The 18,399-nt window shown below is 43.1% G+C and overlaps 1 protein-coding gene across 2 annotated transcripts in view; it reads right to left on the bottom strand.

Moving 5' to 3' along the window:
• Positions 1 to 18,399, bottom strand: part of LOC149775029 (sulfotransferase 1B1-like) — a 40,734-nt gene that overhangs the window by 18,222 nt on the left and 4,113 nt on the right. For both annotated transcript variants that reach the window (XM_089944366.1, XM_089944365.1), the window contains exon 2: positions 13,897 to 14,087. In XM_089944366.1, the coding sequence (XP_089800492.1) occupies positions 13,897 to 14,074 (178 nt within the window). In that variant the 5' untranslated portion in view covers positions 14,075 to 14,087. The remainder of the gene's footprint in view (positions 1 to 13,896; positions 14,088 to 18,399) is intronic.

The raw sequence follows: 18,399 nt of genomic DNA, 5'->3' as shown, positions 1-18,399 counted from the left end.
AGTAGAAAGGATTTTTTTCGGCAGCTCCGTTGAAGGCTGTATTCTCGACGATACCAACGATCAAACGTTTGGGTAACTGTCCTTGGAACAGATGATCTTCGATCATGGATCGCTGTCCCTTGGGAATGGTGAAGGTTTTCACTTCCACGCGTCGTATGGGATACTTGGCAGTCGTTCTGCTCAACGTCTGACTGATGTCGTTTCCCACTTTAGGTAACACTTCCACACGGCGTACGTAGAGTCTGGCTTCTAGGATTTTGGTTTCGTAACCGTCACTATCAGCCATCAAATGGAAAGCGGCACTGCTACGATTCAGTCTCAGGCGGACATCCACCCCGTTCAGCAAATACTTTTCTTGCAACCACATGTCCAAATGCATCAGTTCTAAACTTGTGTCGGCTCCCGTGATTCTCTTTCTTCGTTCTACAAATCCATCATTGTTGTCTTTCTTTTCATCAGTTTCCAATATTTCAAACTTGGTAGGTTCGTCAGCTTCCCATACCACACAGGCATTGAGATGAGTGTTCTTGGCATCTATTCCGTACGTCAAGAGATTTTCCAGGTAGGCACGATAAGGGTAAGTATCCAAACTGCTACTGACCAGTTTGTTATTCAAGTACAAGTCCACTCCACTGAACAAGGAATGCATGAAATTGTTGACGGGAGCTACTGCTTCATCGTCTATAGCACCTCCAGTCTTATCTAAAATTTTGACTTTCAGGTACAAGTAACTGCTATTCAGATCGATGTAATCTTCGGGCTGTCCTTTGATTTCAAACTCGATGGGAGCGGAATCGGTCAGTGAGGAGACGGGGTGAAATTCCACCCACTGGGATTCTTGCATGGTCATCATCGTGGGGGGCATGGCAAACAGATCCAGTTCCGTCTTGGAACAAGCGCAAGATTCTCGGTGCATCATTTTTTTTGTCTCTTTTCTCAATAATCGAAAACGTCTAAGTCTCGAACGGTTCTTCTTTTCTTGGCCTTTCTCGCTTGAAGTCTGGTGAAAGGGTGTTTTCTTCGTCGTCTCTTTCTGCCTTGTCCTTGCTGAATGCCTGACTCGGTAGCGTGCAGGGCATTTATAGGTGTTTCTCGTTGGCCTAAAATGTCTTTGCCCGTTTGCAGCAAGACATTTTTGCCTGCCCTCATGAAGGCTTCTTTAGGGTTTTGTTTGTCGATGATGACATTTTGGAGAAATTCTTTGCCTTGCGTCAGTGCCGCATCTTTCAAGGCGTGCAATCCGCGTGTCACCATCGGTTTCAACACCGGGGCCACCGAATGAAAGGCCGATTTTAACATGTCTCCTAAGCCGTGTCCTCGCTGTCGAGCAACCCCTCGGTACACTGGATACATGACTTACTTACGAGTCGTGAGAGAACCGTTTTCGAAAATGGAGTTTCACCGTGACTTTTCCTTTGGTGAATGGAATATTTTGTCCCAAATCTCCTTTTATAGCAATGTTGACCGTATCCAAATACGACTTACTGACAGGCAAATAGTGAGGATGGACAAATTCGCGGTGGACGTGGTAAGTGTTTCCACCTTCCTCGTCAGCGTCCGTGGCAGAATCTACTTTGAAAGGAATGACACGCAGTAACGGTACGGAGGTGTGTCCCACCACGTTATACTCCACCACATCGGAATACACGAACATCAAATTCAGTCCTTGGTTCAGTTCTACCGGAGCACGAAATAACTTGCTAAAAGACTCGTTGTCGTAAACGATGGGTAATTCGTTTTTCTTGAGCATGGTCTTTCTCATGTCCATGTCTCCGCCCAACATGTCAAACAATTCAGGACAAAATAAAATGGACATGATTTTACTTCGTTCAAATTTCATCAAGAAGCGACGAGCTGCTTTGTGGTACTCCATGGTGACACTTTTGTTGACATGCTCCAAAGCTTTCAGAAACACGACATTAAACCTGGAGGCTATGGTGCTGACCAAATGTTGACCACTAAAATAATAGCCTGGGGGAATGAACAAGTGATAGGTGGTGTACTTTTGATTTTGTGTACGGGTTTTCTTGTCATATTTGACATTGCTATCCATCCACTGTTGCATTTGCTCGTCATGAACTTCCACATCAAAAAAATTTTGATTGGGAAGGACATTGAGGACTTGGGTCGGGTGAATCATTTCTACTAAAGCCACTTCCCAATGGGCTTCGTGATCTAACTGGATGGCTTGAGGTAATTTGGCCGTGTAACAGCACAACGTGTTCTTGGGAAACACCTCCATGGAACTGTCACTGGGTAAGGTTAAGTAAAATTGGTTTTGGTGACTCATAATTCCAGAGTTCTGTGGCTGTCCGAGGGGATATTGCTGGACGTCAGAGGCGTGTCTCCGCCCAAAATGGGGTTCTGGTTGTGGTTGGAGTGGTGACTGGCACTGGCACTGGACACAAGGTTCCCGGGGTTCCCGTTCGAGGTGAATTTCAGGGAGGGATTAGGAAGCAGGTAACCGATGCAACTGCTCAATAAAATGGTCCACAATTGTTTGTCTCCTTGTTGAAAACTCAAATTGGCGATGGCTGCCCCGATGACACAATACACCACGAAGATTTGGCAGAAAAAGACGATTTGCGTTTTAGGCACACGTTCTCCACACCACACCCACAAGGGTTGTTTTTGTAAATCTTGCACAGAAGAACTAGGTGAAGGAGGAGTGGTCGACGTAGCTGCGTCTGCTGTGTGAAAGGGCATGATGGTCACTTCTTTTTATAGTCGATGACTTGCGAAGCGTCGATCCAAGAATCAAAACTGGGTGGATATCCTTTCCAACGTACTTTGACTTCTTTGACACGTCGTTTGCCCACTTTACGGGTTCTGCGTTCGAGAATGCTTTCGATGTCGTACACGTCGTCTTCTTTTTTGGTGACACGTTGTAACTCGGGCAAATAAAACGTTCCTTTGAGCACTTCTCCGTTCATGTCTTCCAATTTATAGAGGGCAGGATGACGGCCATGCACTCGTCCAGTGACGCGAAACAGTTCGGTCGTCCAGTTAGGTAAGTAACCTTTGTCGAAAGTGCGTTTGGTTTTGCCAATGCGCACCCAATCTCTTACGGCCAACACTCCACTTTTCTTGGGGACAGCCCTCGTCGGGGACGTACCAAACAGGCGCTCAAACACCAGCACTTAGTTGTCGGGAGTCACGTCTTGCGGGGCACGTCCGATGCTTCGATGGTAAGATTGGTTGTACGCTTGCACCAGGTGCGGTAAGATGTCGATGTACTTCAGAGTGTGGTGATGCGTAAAATATTTCCACATGCGTTCTTTCAAAGTGCGTTGAAAACGTTCCACGATGCTGGCTTTGGTTTCGGGATTCACGGTGGTAAAAAAATGAATGTCACGTTTCTTTAATTCTTTTTGGAAAGCTTGGTTCAGAAATTCGGTGCCTTTGTCCGTTTGCCATCGAAGAGGGTGACGACCGCTTTGTTTTAGCACTCGTTGCAGGGCTCGCACTAACTCGCTGCTCGATTTGGAAGTCAAGGGTACGACCCAAGCAAATTTGGAAAAGACGTCGATGACACAAAACAAATATTTGTAGCCACGATTGTAGCTGGCCAAATGAGAGACATCGGCTAAATCGGCTTGCCATTGATGATCGATGCCTTCCACTCGGGTGCGACTTCTGGCAAACTTGCGTCGAATGGGTTTGTGTAAAGTGTAGGTAGCTTGTTCTTGTAACCATCGTTGCACTTGAGGTAAACGGAGACTTTTCAGTCGCGTTTTGGCAGCACGATACAATTTTTGAACTCCTGCGTAACCTGCAGGATGGGAGGGATCGTAGTAAATGCTGGCTAAGACTTTTTCCATTTTTTTGTGTTGGTTGGTGTGTTAATAAGGCACCCACTCTTGGAGGATGCTACTCTTTTTCTCTTGGGGTATTTTCTTGGATTGCAATGCTTTGCGTGTGCGACCGGCAATAGGTGTCGAAGACGAGGAGGATGTCTGAGCGGGGGATATCGGTTCTTATTTCACTTCTGTCTTCACTTCTGTCTTCACTTTCTTTTTCTCTTGTGAGGAAGAAGGGGTGGCCATCATCTTTTTAATCCATCCAATTCTGGAGGTAGGTGGTGTTGTTAACTTGCGTACTTTTTCTGGTGGAGTTTGAAACCCTTCTTCTTCTTCTTCTTTTCCTTTTTCTGTCTTGGTCACTGGTACTGGTACTGGTACTGGTGATGGTGCTGGACTTTTCATCAAGGTCTTAAAATCTTTCAGAGTGGGTAGAGCTGTTTCGTCTAAAGCTTTCTGGTGAAAGAGTTGCAGTCGTTGCAAGAGTTGACCGTACTTTTGCGATTTTTCTGTTTCGGACAAATCTTGGCGATCCATCAAGGACTGCAATTCGTGTTGTGACTGGGACATCTCGCTCAAATGGGGATTGGGAGGTAAATGCGGGGTGCGTTGTTCTTGCCACCGATGGTATTCCATCCATCGTTTGTAAGGCACTAAAGCTAGTTTTCGTCCTTCCATGGGGTTGTCAGGGGTCGATTCTGAGATCTTGGGACTTCCAAGGGCCTTTTAATCTTGCTCCCACCAGTCCTCCCAACATGGTTCCCAAGACTCCTTTCAGTATGGGGCCTAACAAGAGAGGCAAAATGCCTCCACGTTGGACCAACATCTTCTTTTTTTGACGAATGGGAATTTTCTTTTGAACCATTTGGCGAAGAACGTGACGATGTTTGCCTAAGCATTGTTTCTGGTGTTTAGACAAAGGGATCGTGCCTTTCAAAACGTTCAAACAACATTCGCACACGGTATCGATGACCTCTTTGGAGGCTGTTTGAATGAGTTTTTTTCGTAGGGGTGGAGAAGCTTTGGACAGGACAGATAACATGTCCCCATGTTTGGCTAAACGTGGTGGCAGTCCTTTCCTTTTCTTTCCTTGTGGTTTTCTGGAGGGTGACATCTTTGAGTCTTCAGGAGCACCAAAAAACACTGATACCCGACTTGGTCACAGGCCTTTTTTATACTGGAACGCGTCGCCACTGATTGTCTTTACGTCGTATTAGTTTGAGGACAGGCATGACGCGTCGTGCAGGGGTACGTAACGGACTAAATCGAGCCAGTTCTTGCTTGGACAAATCCAGCAAACTTTGTAACATGCCCGATCTTTCTTGAACTTTGATTTTGGGAGAAGGTACTTTGTGAGCAGCAGCCACTGCCACTAAATTGGAAGGTCCTGCCACTGGGGAAGTTCTTTTGGGGGTCATCAACGGAGAAGTTCTTGGTGTGATCAACGTCTCCAAGTACTCTTCAGTTCTGGGTGTCATTAACGGAGAAGTGGACAAACGTGAAGCTGCCGGAGACGCAGTCACCGCCGTGGCAGGTCGTGGTTTGCGAGTGTAAGGTTGCGTCCTGGCCGAAGTGCCTCTCTTGCTACTAGTTTTCTGTGGACTTTTCTTTTTCTGGGGGCTTCTTTTCTTTTTCCGGGGTGGTGGTGGTGTCTGGTCAGAGGAGGGTCCTGCCACTGGAGAAGTTCTCCTTGGGGACCTGGTCTTTTTCTTCTTGGGGCTTCGTTGGACTTTTGTCTTGGGGATAACTTTGGGGGCATTAGGATCCCATCTTAAGAGTGAGCGAATGATGACCCCTCCTAGAGTACCGCTCCCTCCAGGTTTCAAAATGATTTGTTTTTTGGTTTGAGTGTCGATGCGGGGATCGGCCAGTTGGACCAAAGCGACTTTGTTTCGATCGAAAAAGCGTTTGGTTTGATGAGGAATCTGAATGATTCCTTGGAGTAATTGACGTGCCGTCACCTTGAACCATCGTAAGACTTCTTTGAGACTGGCTTCTAAGACACGAGCTCGTGTTTGTGGATCTTTTTCTCGACTGATGCCATACAAGGCACGAATCAATTTGACGGGAAGATGCGACTGAAGGGACGTCATGTTCGCACTGAGAGTGAGACAGACGAAAAAGGGTCTGAGGTTTTTATAGATTTTTTTATGGGGAGTGAAATGAAGTCGAGGACGGAGACGTGTACAGGACAGGCCCTCCGTCTTGGCACCAGTGGTGAAACAAGTGGGTACGAAATCGCAAATCCTCGGGAGTCGTAGGTTTCAAATCGACGAGTAAATAGGCGTGTGGAGTTTGAGTGGCATCGTCGTACGCCTGAGTCAACCAAGGCGTTCCTAACTGTTTGGCTAAGACTTGCACTTGCGATTTATCTCGAGGGCTTTTAAACAAAACCACGTAATGCGCATTGAGACTGATGGTGCGATGGGCTTTACTTTGTTGAAGCAAATTTTGGGTGATGTAAACGACACTGGCATTACGGTGATGCCCTTTGCGCGTGAACCACAGTTTAATTTCTTCTTCGTCTTCTCCTAACATGTCGTCGAAAATGACCAAATGGGTTAGACGGGAGTCAGAGACGATGCCATCGTCTTCTTTAGGAATGCCTTCCACAAACACGATGGAATCGCCTTGACTTTCTCGCAAGAGGCTGTACGCCGATTGCCACTCTTTGTAACACCACACGATTCGTTGAGGGGGTCGATCGATCAAATGATGTTTATGTTCGATCAAACGTTTGACGAATTCGGTTTTGCCTGAACCGCTAGGTCCAGCAATGAGCATGTTAAAGGGATGGCGAAGATACAAAGCCTCCCAACTGGCACGATCTAAGTGTTCGTCGATGACTTTGACAGTAGAGGAAGAGGGAGCAGAGACAGCAGAGGTAGCCATGGTATGAGAAATGTCACTTGTGACACGAAAAACAAACAAGACAAGAGTTTATATACTTTTTCAGAAAACGTTTATTGAATGTTTTTTTCAAACATGAATACGAAAGACAAAAATACATAAAAGCCAAAGACTTAAGTACAAGAATAAAAGGCACATGATAACCATGAACGTGGAATAAACACAAGTGTCTGTACAACATGTTTTGGGTAAAGTTCTAACCAGTTCTATAGTAGGGGTAAGGTCACACAAGTGTCCTCCCGAAAGGGTCTTTCAGGCCTGTCCACGACAGTCCTGTCCTGGGTGATGGGTTCTTCTGGCACCGTCACTAACACGGGTTGAAAAGTAACTTTTTTCCTTGAATAACTCTCGTGCATACTGGGCCACCTCTTGTGTCCAAGCCTCAAAACCCTGGTCTCGGTGATGTCCAACATTTGACTCCTAACCAATCTGGTTTCTTCTTCGTCAACGACATGGTAAGTTACTTCAATGAACAATGAACTATCGATCTTGCCTAGGGTTCCTTTTTATATACAGACCAATACCGACGTGACCGTACGGTAAGGTGAAGTGATTGGGAAGTTGCACTCGCTTCTGGTATACAATTTGATAGACTTTTTCCAAGGGTCGACTGACGATGTGGTGAGTGGGTAAACGTACAATCTTGTTCGGTTGATAGGTGGTCACTTTAAAGTTTCCATCCTCTCCCGATTGCAAGGCTTCTTTCAATACCCCAAAGTTGACCACTCGACTGGTACGATGATTCAGAGTCAGTCCTTTCACTTTGCACGTCGTGTGCACTTCTTGTTTGTCCCGGTATTCGTAGCCGTAATTTTTGGGACCACCACTGACGAAACTTAGAATCTTGTCGTCAGGATGCTCGTCTGTCCAGGCTCCTAAACGGTCTCCTTCGATGTTAGGGTGCTGTTGAATCGGGTGATGGATGTAAATGCAACTGTCCGTGTCAAAGTACAGGACGCGTTCTTCTAACAGTTCTAAAGCTTCGTACAATTTTAAGCGAGCATGAGCTGTCACGTAAGCCGCAATGATGACATTTCCAAAAGGGTCGTCTTGTACAAAGTCCAGATCTTCTTCGTAATTGACCAAGATCAAATTCTCGCGAACGACGTCCATGTGTTTCATGTATTTGGTTTTGTCGTGAATCATCTGGAAGTAGCGGGAAGGTTCTGTCAAATATTCCGTCTTGGGTAAACACGGTCGTTGTGCCATTTTACCCCACAAGCAATTTAACATCACTTTGGCAAACGATCGCCTGCCTTCGTTTTTTTCGATGTGGTCTAAAGAGATGCCTTCTTGTGCGTAGTATTTCTCTTTGAATTGTATTTGGTCTTCGGGAGTGTGACACCAGGAAGGATAGCCGCTGGCTTCTTGTTTCAGTTTCAAAAAGGCATCCACGTAGTCGGCGAAAATGCCTTTCTGAGTAGGGTCACCCTTGTGGTACTGTTGTGTCTTGGGAAAGTGGCAAATTTCGTACACTTCTAACAGTTGGTATCCCATGTCCAGAGCTTTGAACAATTCCACGATGACCCAGGTTCCCGTCAAGGCACGTTCTTCCTGGCTGTGATGGCAAGACGGTTACAGGACGGTTGCACGTTTCGGCACAAGTACGGCACAAGGGAAACATCAGTTTGCCTTGACAATGGTGAGGTAAGACGTGATGGTATAGGTTCGTGGGAGGCAAAACTTTACACTTGATCAAGCCTTCGTATTGTCGAATGTTGACCAGGTCGATGTGTTCCGTGAACAATTGCGGGTGCCCAACAGGAAAGCGACAATATTTGCACACGTAGGGATACAGCGAACACACGTCCAAGTATTTGATTTCTTCTCCTTTCTCTTCGTCGGCTTGGTACAGCAAACAGGTGGCATTGGTCCTTCCTCCGTACAAACTATCCCTCGGGTTCAGCGGGTCCATGAACTGGTAACTTTCCACGAGGCGTTTAAACTCGGGATCGGTTTTCAAACGGTGATCGTACTCGTGTTCCCACATTTCCACCACTTGGTATCCTTGCTGTTCTAACTTTAGGCGTCGCTGACAAGTGTCCTGGTACAAGTCTTCCATGGTTCGTTGCAAAAACTGATTTTTAGTGTCACGGTCAGGGTAACAAATGGGACATCCGTGAAATAAGCAACCGTTAAACTCGTACACGATCTTGGGGTTTTCTAAGTCCCAGCCATCTACCGAATACGTTCCAATGGTCTTTTCGCCTCCTCCGTTGCGGGCATGCTGAATCCATTTGTCTTCCTTGTCGCACAAGTAATGTAACCAACGTAGGGCTTTGACCGAGTATTGACGCTTGACGCAGTGGGTCGTTTGAGGACTGATGACAGCCACGGTGTTTTCAGGCATGAATCGTTGGCGGTACACTAAGGAACACGCTTTGGCAATGGTGCAAGCTTCTTTCAAAGGATCGATCCCTCCGTGTTCCATGAACAGTTCTCGAAATTTTCCACAGCAACGTCGTAAAATGTCCACGTCGGAACGACAATACTTTAACATTTCTTCCTGAAAGTCGAAGGGGTCAGAGGCATGAGCCTGGTACCAAGCGTAGAAAGCTTCTCGTTGTTCGGTACGCATGTTGTCGGGGTCGTAATAGTGAGCCTCAGGTAAATGGGGTAGAACGGCATGTTGATTGGCTTCCGTATTGAAAAAGTGTGGAAAGTACCCTTTAGCCATTTCTGTCATTCCAAACGTTTTAGGCATTCGACTCAAAGGCATGGCCAAGTAACTCATCGAATCTTTAAACTGTACTTGTCCCACTTGCATGAAAATGATTTTGGCTCCGTTCAAAGTGACTTTAGGACGCTCGGTGCCTTGTTCCGCATAGTACCTCAAAAGAAACTGTCCATCGTATCCGGAGAAATTGTGAGCCATCACCGTGGCATGACGATGACAATCTCCCTAACGTTCGATGTCCTCTTGGCTCCACGTCTTGTCGATGGGGTCTAAGACCCATTGGGCAAAATCGGCTAACGTGTTTGGTCCCCGAAAGATTTTTTCACGCCCTCCGGGAATCTTGCTGCAGTGAGGGCAATGACTGAAGATAGGTTCTTGAATGCACTTCTCGCACGCTCGATGAGCCACGCAGAAATTAGGAATGTGAATGCCGGTCTCTTGCATGCATTCGAAATCGAAAAAGATGAAATTGCCTTTCTTCTTGTGACCGTCCTCTTTCTCTGGTGGGGGTTGGTATTTTTGCACGTAGCATTGGTGTTCCAAGTCCACGATGCGGTGACAAATGTGACATTTTTTGTTTCCTGAACATACGTGTGCCTTGGTACTATTGGTACGTATGCCTTGTCTACACGTAGGGCACAATCTCAAGAGTTGACAAGCACATTTCTGCTGTGAACCTTGCGTCTTCAGATGTTGTTGGTAACAGGTAGGACTGACAAACGTGCGCAAACAAGTCGAACAAGGCACTGGTCCTTCGCTCAGACAGGGTGGAGAGGCCAAACATTCTGGGCATTTCATTCCACAATGCTTGTGGTGCTCTCGATTGTTATAACCATAGTCACATTTCTCACAATAATAACTGTATCCCAGGAATCCAGTGATACTGGTAATGGTATCGAAATGGTCATCGTGATGATAGACATGAATGTATTTTCCGTCCTTAAAATCTTGGCCTCGAAACAACAGAGTTCCACGCATTTCTTGAGGGTGCACTTTCAAGGTGTAGCGTGGAGCTAGGGCATCTTGCAATTTTTGCATCTCAGGAATGCCACAGGGTGTGTCTTTGGACAGTCCGGCTTGTTGTAACAGGAGTTCTGCTTCGTTTCGTTGTTTGGCTCGGTCGCATCGTTGAATAGTTTTCCAGGTTCTTTTCCATTCTACCGTGTCGTTCTTGTTGGCATAGGTTCGTCCCATCACGATGGCACGGGCTAAACACATCTGGTCTTGAGGGTTGTTAATTCGGACGAGACTCTTTTTGGTGTTGCGAAGGTCGTCCACCAATAACATCTTTTTGCATCCAGTTCCTTGAGGAGGAGAGACGTGGGCCATTTTCAGTGTGGCTTTACCATCGGTGATGTCAAACTGGTCATTAGATTGTTGCACCTGTTGTATCTTGTCCATGACTTTGGAAGGGGTTAGTTCTGCGGGTCTGCTAAACTCGATCCAAACAGGGGATTTCAAACCGTCGTGATCTATGGATAGTGTCAAGCGATCGTCTTCTTTGGCTTGACATTGTCGCTTGAGTGCGGTGAGCAAAGAATCCCACATCTCGGTGATAAACCCTTCTGCTTTCTCCAAGGGTACGTCGGCCTTGAAATCTTTAAACTTCACCGTGTAGGTGTAAGCCGTGGTTCTAAATTTTCTAGAGGAGCGCTTTTCCGTCTCTCGAATGGAATAGTACTTTTCAGGGTTGACTAAGGGTGGTGAACTTGGTTTAGAGGGTTCGGATTCTGGTTCACGCATGTCCTCTTCAAAATCACTGGCATGAATTTGTGCCAAGATTTCAGCCCTGGTACGAGGCGTTAGATCACGTTTCTGCCTCTTACTTTCTTCTTCTTCTTCTTTCTTCTCGAATGAATGGGATCGTTTCATCTTGAGTGCAAAACGTGAAATGACTCAAGTTTAAACACCATAGACTAATTTATAGTCTTGGCAAACCAGCGTATATAAAAAGGGTGTGTGTCTTGTCCTTTCACTATTCATTTCACTCTCAAGCCGAGCACAACGATGGAAGAGACTACCCAGATGGAACGTTTCGTCAGAGCTTTGCGAGGGGTCATTAGAAAATTCTCTTCAGACCAGCCGACGGACTACTCTCCTTCCTTTCGAGATAAAAGTCAAGATACTTGCTATATCTGTCAGAAGAAAGGGCATTGGTCTTCAGAGTGTCCAGACCGTCAAAAAAGAAAAAAATAACAGGGGCTAAAAAAGACAAAAGTCAAGATACCTGTTATTATTGTAAAGAAAAAGGACATTGGTCTCCAGATTGCCCAAAAAAGAAACAAGAGGAGTCAGAAGAAAAGAAGGATTCTTCAGAAGAAGAGAGGGATTCTTCGAAAGAAGAGAGGGATTCTTCAGAGGAAGAAGAGGAAGAAAGAAGACAATTCTATTTAAAAGAGGCAAAGAAACAGGAGAAGAAAAGAAGAAGGGAAGAAAATGAGGAAAAAACGGTGAAGAAATTCAAAAAACAGAGAGACTAAATAATGAGAAAGAAGAAGTGTAAGAACTTTTTAAAGTGTTCTGTGGTGAATTGTGAATTGGATTGTAAAAAATGGATAAAAGAATACATGAATGATATAAGGTAAGTGTCTTTGAGTTTTGATTTTAAAATAAGAAGCTACACTCAAGCACTCATACACAGACACGTACTATAAGGGTAAAATGGGTGGGGTTTATTTCTGAGTTATTGGCAAATTGAAATTGTATTTCTTTTCGAGAAATGTGGGTGGCCCTGAAAAGGGCCTTTTTTCTTTATGGTGTAGGAGTGAGTTTAACCAATCAACTTTAACTGCCTTAAGCCTTTGCCACGGCCAAGGCCTACTTCTGATGATTGGGTTGAAATCACTAAGGGTGGTACGACAGGCTTAGTCACAGGGTTGGCGTGTTTAGCTCGGGAAGGTCGTATTCTCTTCGGTCGTGATAAAGAAGTCTGATACATTTGTTTCAGACTTCTTAACTCCGCTAAAATGTCCAACAGAACCGTAGCCGTTTGATTTTCACCCTCTTGTTTCTTTGCTGCTACTTCTTCTTGCTGTTGTTGCTGTTGTTTTTTTCTTAGCTCTTCTTGTTGCTGTTGCTGTTGCTGTAGGAGAAAAGCTTGTTCCGCTTCCTTTTGTCGTTGCATAAATTTCTCCAATTCTTCTTTCTGTCTCTGTCTAAAATTCTCCACTTGTGGTAATGAAGAAGGTAACGAAGGTTCCGGAACAAATTCTTGCGAGGTAAGAAAATCCACAAAATCCCAATGTACCTCTTCTGAAAGTAAGTCCGGGTTCCCTTGGGCAGTCTCCCCTGCTGGTGCACCCCAATGGATCGTTTTCTGAGTTTCCGTCATGTTGAATCACTGTCGCATAGATTGACTGCACACAAGCGCTAACGAATCTATATAGACCACGTGACGTCACAGACTGCTCTCTTCGGATTGGATGCGAGCTGACTGAATTTTGTAACGCGTGTTCGGATTGGTGAATGAATTCAATCCGTTTCAATCCTTCCTGTACCTATAAATAAGCGCAGTTCACTGCATTGATTCACTTGTTCTCGTCGCTTCAAGATGTGGACCGATGTGCAATCTTCTACGCTTGTGTCTTCCATGATGTTTAGGACGGACATGCTCATGTATGTCCGATCCAAGTGGACCGTTGTCCACAGGACAAACACCAGCCTGTGGATACGTAGGATCTACGTTGAAAGACAAGGATGCCTGAAAAGAGTGCTGATTTACGGACCAACAGTGAGACGTAGCCTAAGGACAAGAAGAAGACCAATGCGGTACCATTTATGTTAATGAATACATTAACATAAACCCAAAGGCCCTTTTCAGGGCCAGCCATATTTCTCGAAAAGAGATAGCCTTTCCATTGCCTACCCCTTTTTTAAATTTAAATTTAATTTTAAATTTAAATTTAAAAAAAAAATCCCAAAAGCCCAAACTCTATTCCCCATGTTAATTTCCCCTTGTCGCTAGACAGACCCACACTATAGTTCCATGTTAAATTCCCCTTGTCGCTAGAGTGACCCACGATTTATTCCCATGTTAATTTCCCTTGTCGCTAATCTGACCCACGATTTTTCGCCATGTTAAATTTCCATTGTCGCTAATCTGACCCAGGGGTCTCTGTAATGCTAATTCCCATTGTCGCTAATCTCACCCCATTTACTACTGCCATTCTATGTTTATTTGGGATTTAATTTGCAATGCCGTAATTGTTTTTATATTTTCACTTTGTATTCTAGGTAAAATTAATTATTTGTTGAATTTTACAAAACTTGTTGGCTTTCGCTCTTGGGTAATGCTTATTTTAAGACCATAGAGTCATACTATTATGAACATCGTTTTCCTTCATTTTCCGCATATAACATATTAATAGTATTTTCTGATGGTCATATTGTGCTTGATATTGTATAAATAAAGCTTTTTCTTTCGCTAGTTTTAAAATGTGATTAAAAAAGTAAATTTTGCAGTTGAATATAAACAGTCTTCTACTAAGAATTGAACTGCAATGCACATACCTGCTTTGGGATACGCACATATCATGACGTCGTCATTTCTAGCTTTCCATGTATTTATGGACTGGACCACTTCTTCTTGGTTCGGAATGATTTTATCAACTGAGGGAAAGTAGTAACCGTCTATTTCAAGCACACGTATAACGTCTCCTGCACCGTCCTTGAGATACTTGATCGGCATAATTAAAGGTCGGCTTCAAAAAGACAATTAAATACACATGTATAGTAGTGTGAATTTTAAATTCTAAAAACACCTCACTACCCTCGTTAGAAAATATTTTCAAAATCTCCAGTTGAAGTCTTAGTTAGTTAATCCTGTTCGTTACATTTAAGACATAATGCTGCAGGTATCATAGTTAAACTCTTGGTCAGTCTCAAAGGCTTATATAAGTATTAACTTTAAACTTGACCCGTGCCTCTTAATTGGTATAAAAATGCACGTGTTGCCAGGATCAGATGTCTTCATTATCTATGACTGTCCTCGGACCAGTTGTAAACCTCAGTAGTTATTTCATAAAGCGTGCTAGGCGCTACCAGGCGCTTAATGTTGTATGGTAAATCGTGTTTTGTTTAAGTTTACACTGAGTTGGAGGCAAATGTCATGCTAGGTATCTAACGATAAAAGCTGTGCAAGCATACGCCATTTTAAACCCAAAGAGACAAAGCCTTAAGTCTTAAGAGATGAAATTTTGCTGTAAAGTTTTGTCTGTGTGTGTGAGTTTGTGTGATTTGGATTTTTAACGTAGCCTTAACAATTTTCCAGTCATATCGGTACGATGTCTGCAGTGTGGCAGTTTATAGTGTTGTCCAGTACTGGGGACATGTAGCATTATGTCTCGTCCAGTCGTATCACGCCGCAGACATGTAGCATCGTGTCTCAACCATCATGTCCTAATACTAACCTGTTAATGCTGAGTCCATTTTTATAAGTCTTTGGTTTGACTTGGCTGGGGTTCGAACCCGCGACTTTCCGTAACCGATTCGGATGCTCTAACCACTTAGGCAACCGGAGCTGTAATGTTTGTCGGGTTAAAACCCGTGTCATATCAGGTAGTTGTTGTTGTTGTTGTTCTAGGGTTTGACGCCATTTTTTAGCACAGGATAGGCTATACATGGCGGCCAGTATAACTGGTGAAGGAAGAACCCTGGAAAACCCAGGGAAGAACCATCGACCCACGAGAAGCTACGGCAGGCTTTCCCACGTACCCACGCTAACCGAGCCTTGGACTCGGACACACGCAGACAGAGGTGAGATGGCAGTGATCCGGAACGGCGAGCGCTTTAGACCACTCGGCCACTCGGGGCCCCATATATCAGGTGGTCATATGGATTAATTGGTTTTATAGCAACCTTGATATTCATGTTGGATGGTGGCCCTATTAACTTCTTAAGCAGGTTTTTCAAAAACATAAATTATACAACTTGGAGTGGATATTAATATGCTGCATAGAAAACATAGTTAATTAATGTTTTGTGTTTAACGCGACATTTGTCTTAAGGCAAATACTGTTCTGTTTATTACCTGTCATTTATAACATTGATAATTAAATTATTTGTTTTGTTTTACAAAACTTGTTGGTTTTGATTCTCTCTGTTACTTAGTTTGTAACCATATACTCGTTTACTAAGAATGCAACGACATATTTATAAAAATTACATTCACCCAGAGAGTCAATACCTTTTTCCTGAGTAGCCCACGAGCAATAAGCTGAAAGGTATAAAGATCCCCACTGAAAGCAAACTGTAAACCTGGTTTTTGTTTAAAACTTTGGTTAGTATCGGATATTTGAAATTTAAAAAACGAACACTTTAAATCATCTGGGTGCTATATTTCAACACTTTACCATCCAAAGTTATAAACAAAAACGTATTTTCTCTAAATCTTCTATCACCGTCCTCTAAAAACACAGTACGATGTAGCTTTCTTGCATTATAACAATGTGTACAAACTCTTAAACTATTGTTTGCACAGCGGTTAGTGTGCATCGAATGTGCACTACTTGACTTAGGATGCCGCTGTTTCGCTGCATTGTGCGCAGAAAGTGTTTTATTATTTTATTTTAGTGTTGTAATATTGCCAAACAAATGAGTTGCTGTGTTTTCTCTTGTAATTCTTTTTTTCTTCAAACTAGTAGTTTTGAATATAACATACTGCGCTAGGAATTTTTTTATATAGTTTTTAGTGCTGTCGGACGAGAATGGGTTAGTGCCAAACCTGACTCTGCAATTATACTCGCAAACCGTTATTACTGGAGCTGATTAAATATCGATATCACCAATATAGGGAAGTCGGTTCTGACCTATTTTTATCCATCACTTAGATACACGTTTGCTTCATTATTAAACAATCTGATCCACGAAAGGTGAACAAACACATTGACAGGAAAATTGACTTATAATTTCCGATAGAAATGTTCATCTCCCATTTAGTACAATGTTTTAAAACATAAAATATTACCTTTCTTACTTGTACTGATTCTTAATCACTGGCACCTGCGTAGGTACGAATCTTTATATGGCATTAAGTATTTTTTGAACAACCATATATCCGATTCCGATAGGCAACATCGGAGACAAGAGACAGGGCAATCAAAATAACGGTGACGTCGCGCATACAGGTGTGAACATTTTACTTATGTAATTGTCTGTCACTCACAGAGAAATAAAAGACTACCAGTCCAATATGGAAGGTCATAGGTATTTAATATATTTCTCATTGGTGTTGAGTATCAAAATCTAACAGAAGGAAATTAACTTAATATGTACATTACCTTCAAAATTTAAACAATGGAACAGTTTTGAAAGTGACACAATCTAGTGAGTCGTGCACGCACATCGATATAAGAATGAACATTAAATTCGTGTCCAATAGTTTAATCTAAATGTTTCCTTTCCATAGTTTATAGTGTTTTATTTTTTAACAAGAAGAAGCATGTACATCGTCTTGTGGGGATAAATGCATGTCATTTCCGGTTAGCGTACTCTGTAAGTGGAAAATCGTAGATAAGTTTGAGTAATCAAATTATTATTTCTTCTTTACACTTTATAATTTTTAAAAATTCTTTTTGTGCGAGTATAACTACTTTTATTCATATAATGCAAATCTGATGTAAACAGAAAAATGTTGCAGTATGGCCGGTGATTTTTAAACAAATAATAAAGCACTGGATAGAAGATGTAAACAAAGAACTCACTTTCTTCTTTACACTTGTGCCTATTGGCCTCTGACATGTATATATTGATAGTAAAATAACAATCGCTTTCTAGTTGGGCGCACGAATGGACAGACAGACAGACAAATAGATAACTATATAGATAGACATATAGATATTATTCTGTATGTGTTTCATTAAATAGCTTTAAATAGAAATTGCTTTACACAAACATCCACTGAATACCTGCTCTATTTCTATTTTCCATCTCCAAGATAAGGTCTCACTGGATAGTTTTGTATTTTGACACCTCCCTAATTTTTTAGGTAGAAGGCATGAACCTAATTATCATAAGCCTAGCATTTATAAATTCGCACATAAGCTAACTCTGTAATGTGGTTTAGATTTACTTTGAGTTAGGCTTGAAAATGGGTTGGCTTGTTTGGTGATTGCCTGTCACAGTTAGACTAGCACTGGGGGGCCCCAAGTGGCCGAGTGGTCTAAAGCGCTCTCCGTTACGGATCACTGCCATCTCACCTCTGTCTGCGTGGGTTCGAGTCTCGGATTCGGCTAGTGTGGGTATATGAGAAAGCTTGCCAGTTGCTTCTCGAGGGTCGGTGGTTCTTTCCGGGGATTTCCCGGGTTCTTACTTCACCATTAATACTGGCCGCCATGTATATCCTATCGTGTGCTGAGAAATGGCGTTAAACCCTACAACAACAATAAAAAAATAGACTAGCATTGGAGATCAAATGCGTAACTTGGGCTGCAAATGAACTGCCGACTTGGCTTACGTATTTGCGTATGTGTGCTACAGAGGTAAATATCTAAAAATCAAGATGGTCGAGGGATAGTGAAAAGTATGCTAATTTGTTATAGTACTAGTGAATTTCATTCATGCATAAGGCACATACTGATTTATTTAGCTGCCTTGTCACAGGAAAATATTCAAAATAGCTATTTGCTGTAAAAATGAATGTAATAAAGAGGGGTTGGTGGCAGTATTGGTTCCGTATAAAAGCCACGAGTTGTATAAGGAATTAGCCTGATTGCCGCAGTCAAAATCTCACATGCATGCTTTCAACAAAAATCATTACTTTGTTTTAATTTGTATCTTCAGTGTAAAATTATTCTCCTTTTTCTGCAATAGGTCATTGTCGTATGAAAATTCACCAGATAAACTGTCCAGTGAGACCTAACGTAAGCTTTGTATATGAGCGATGGCGAAAAACAGCATACAAGTGACACGTCTGAAACCGTGTTTATCTCAAAGCCAATATCTAAGAATCTATACAGCAGGCTGTTAGTGTTCTAGCCTTGCGGAATGTAAACCGTCAGAAAATCATTTGACAGT

This window comes from Sinohyriopsis cumingii, chromosome 19 (genome assembly GCF_028554795.1).
Source record: "Sinohyriopsis cumingii isolate HCF-2022 chromosome 19, ASM2855479v2, whole genome shotgun sequence".
Taxonomy (NCBI): Eukaryota; Metazoa; Mollusca; class Bivalvia; order Unionida; family Unionidae; genus Sinohyriopsis; species Sinohyriopsis cumingii.
The sequence above is the reverse complement of the archived record's forward strand: the minus strand, read 5'-3'. Positions and strand labels throughout refer to the sequence as shown.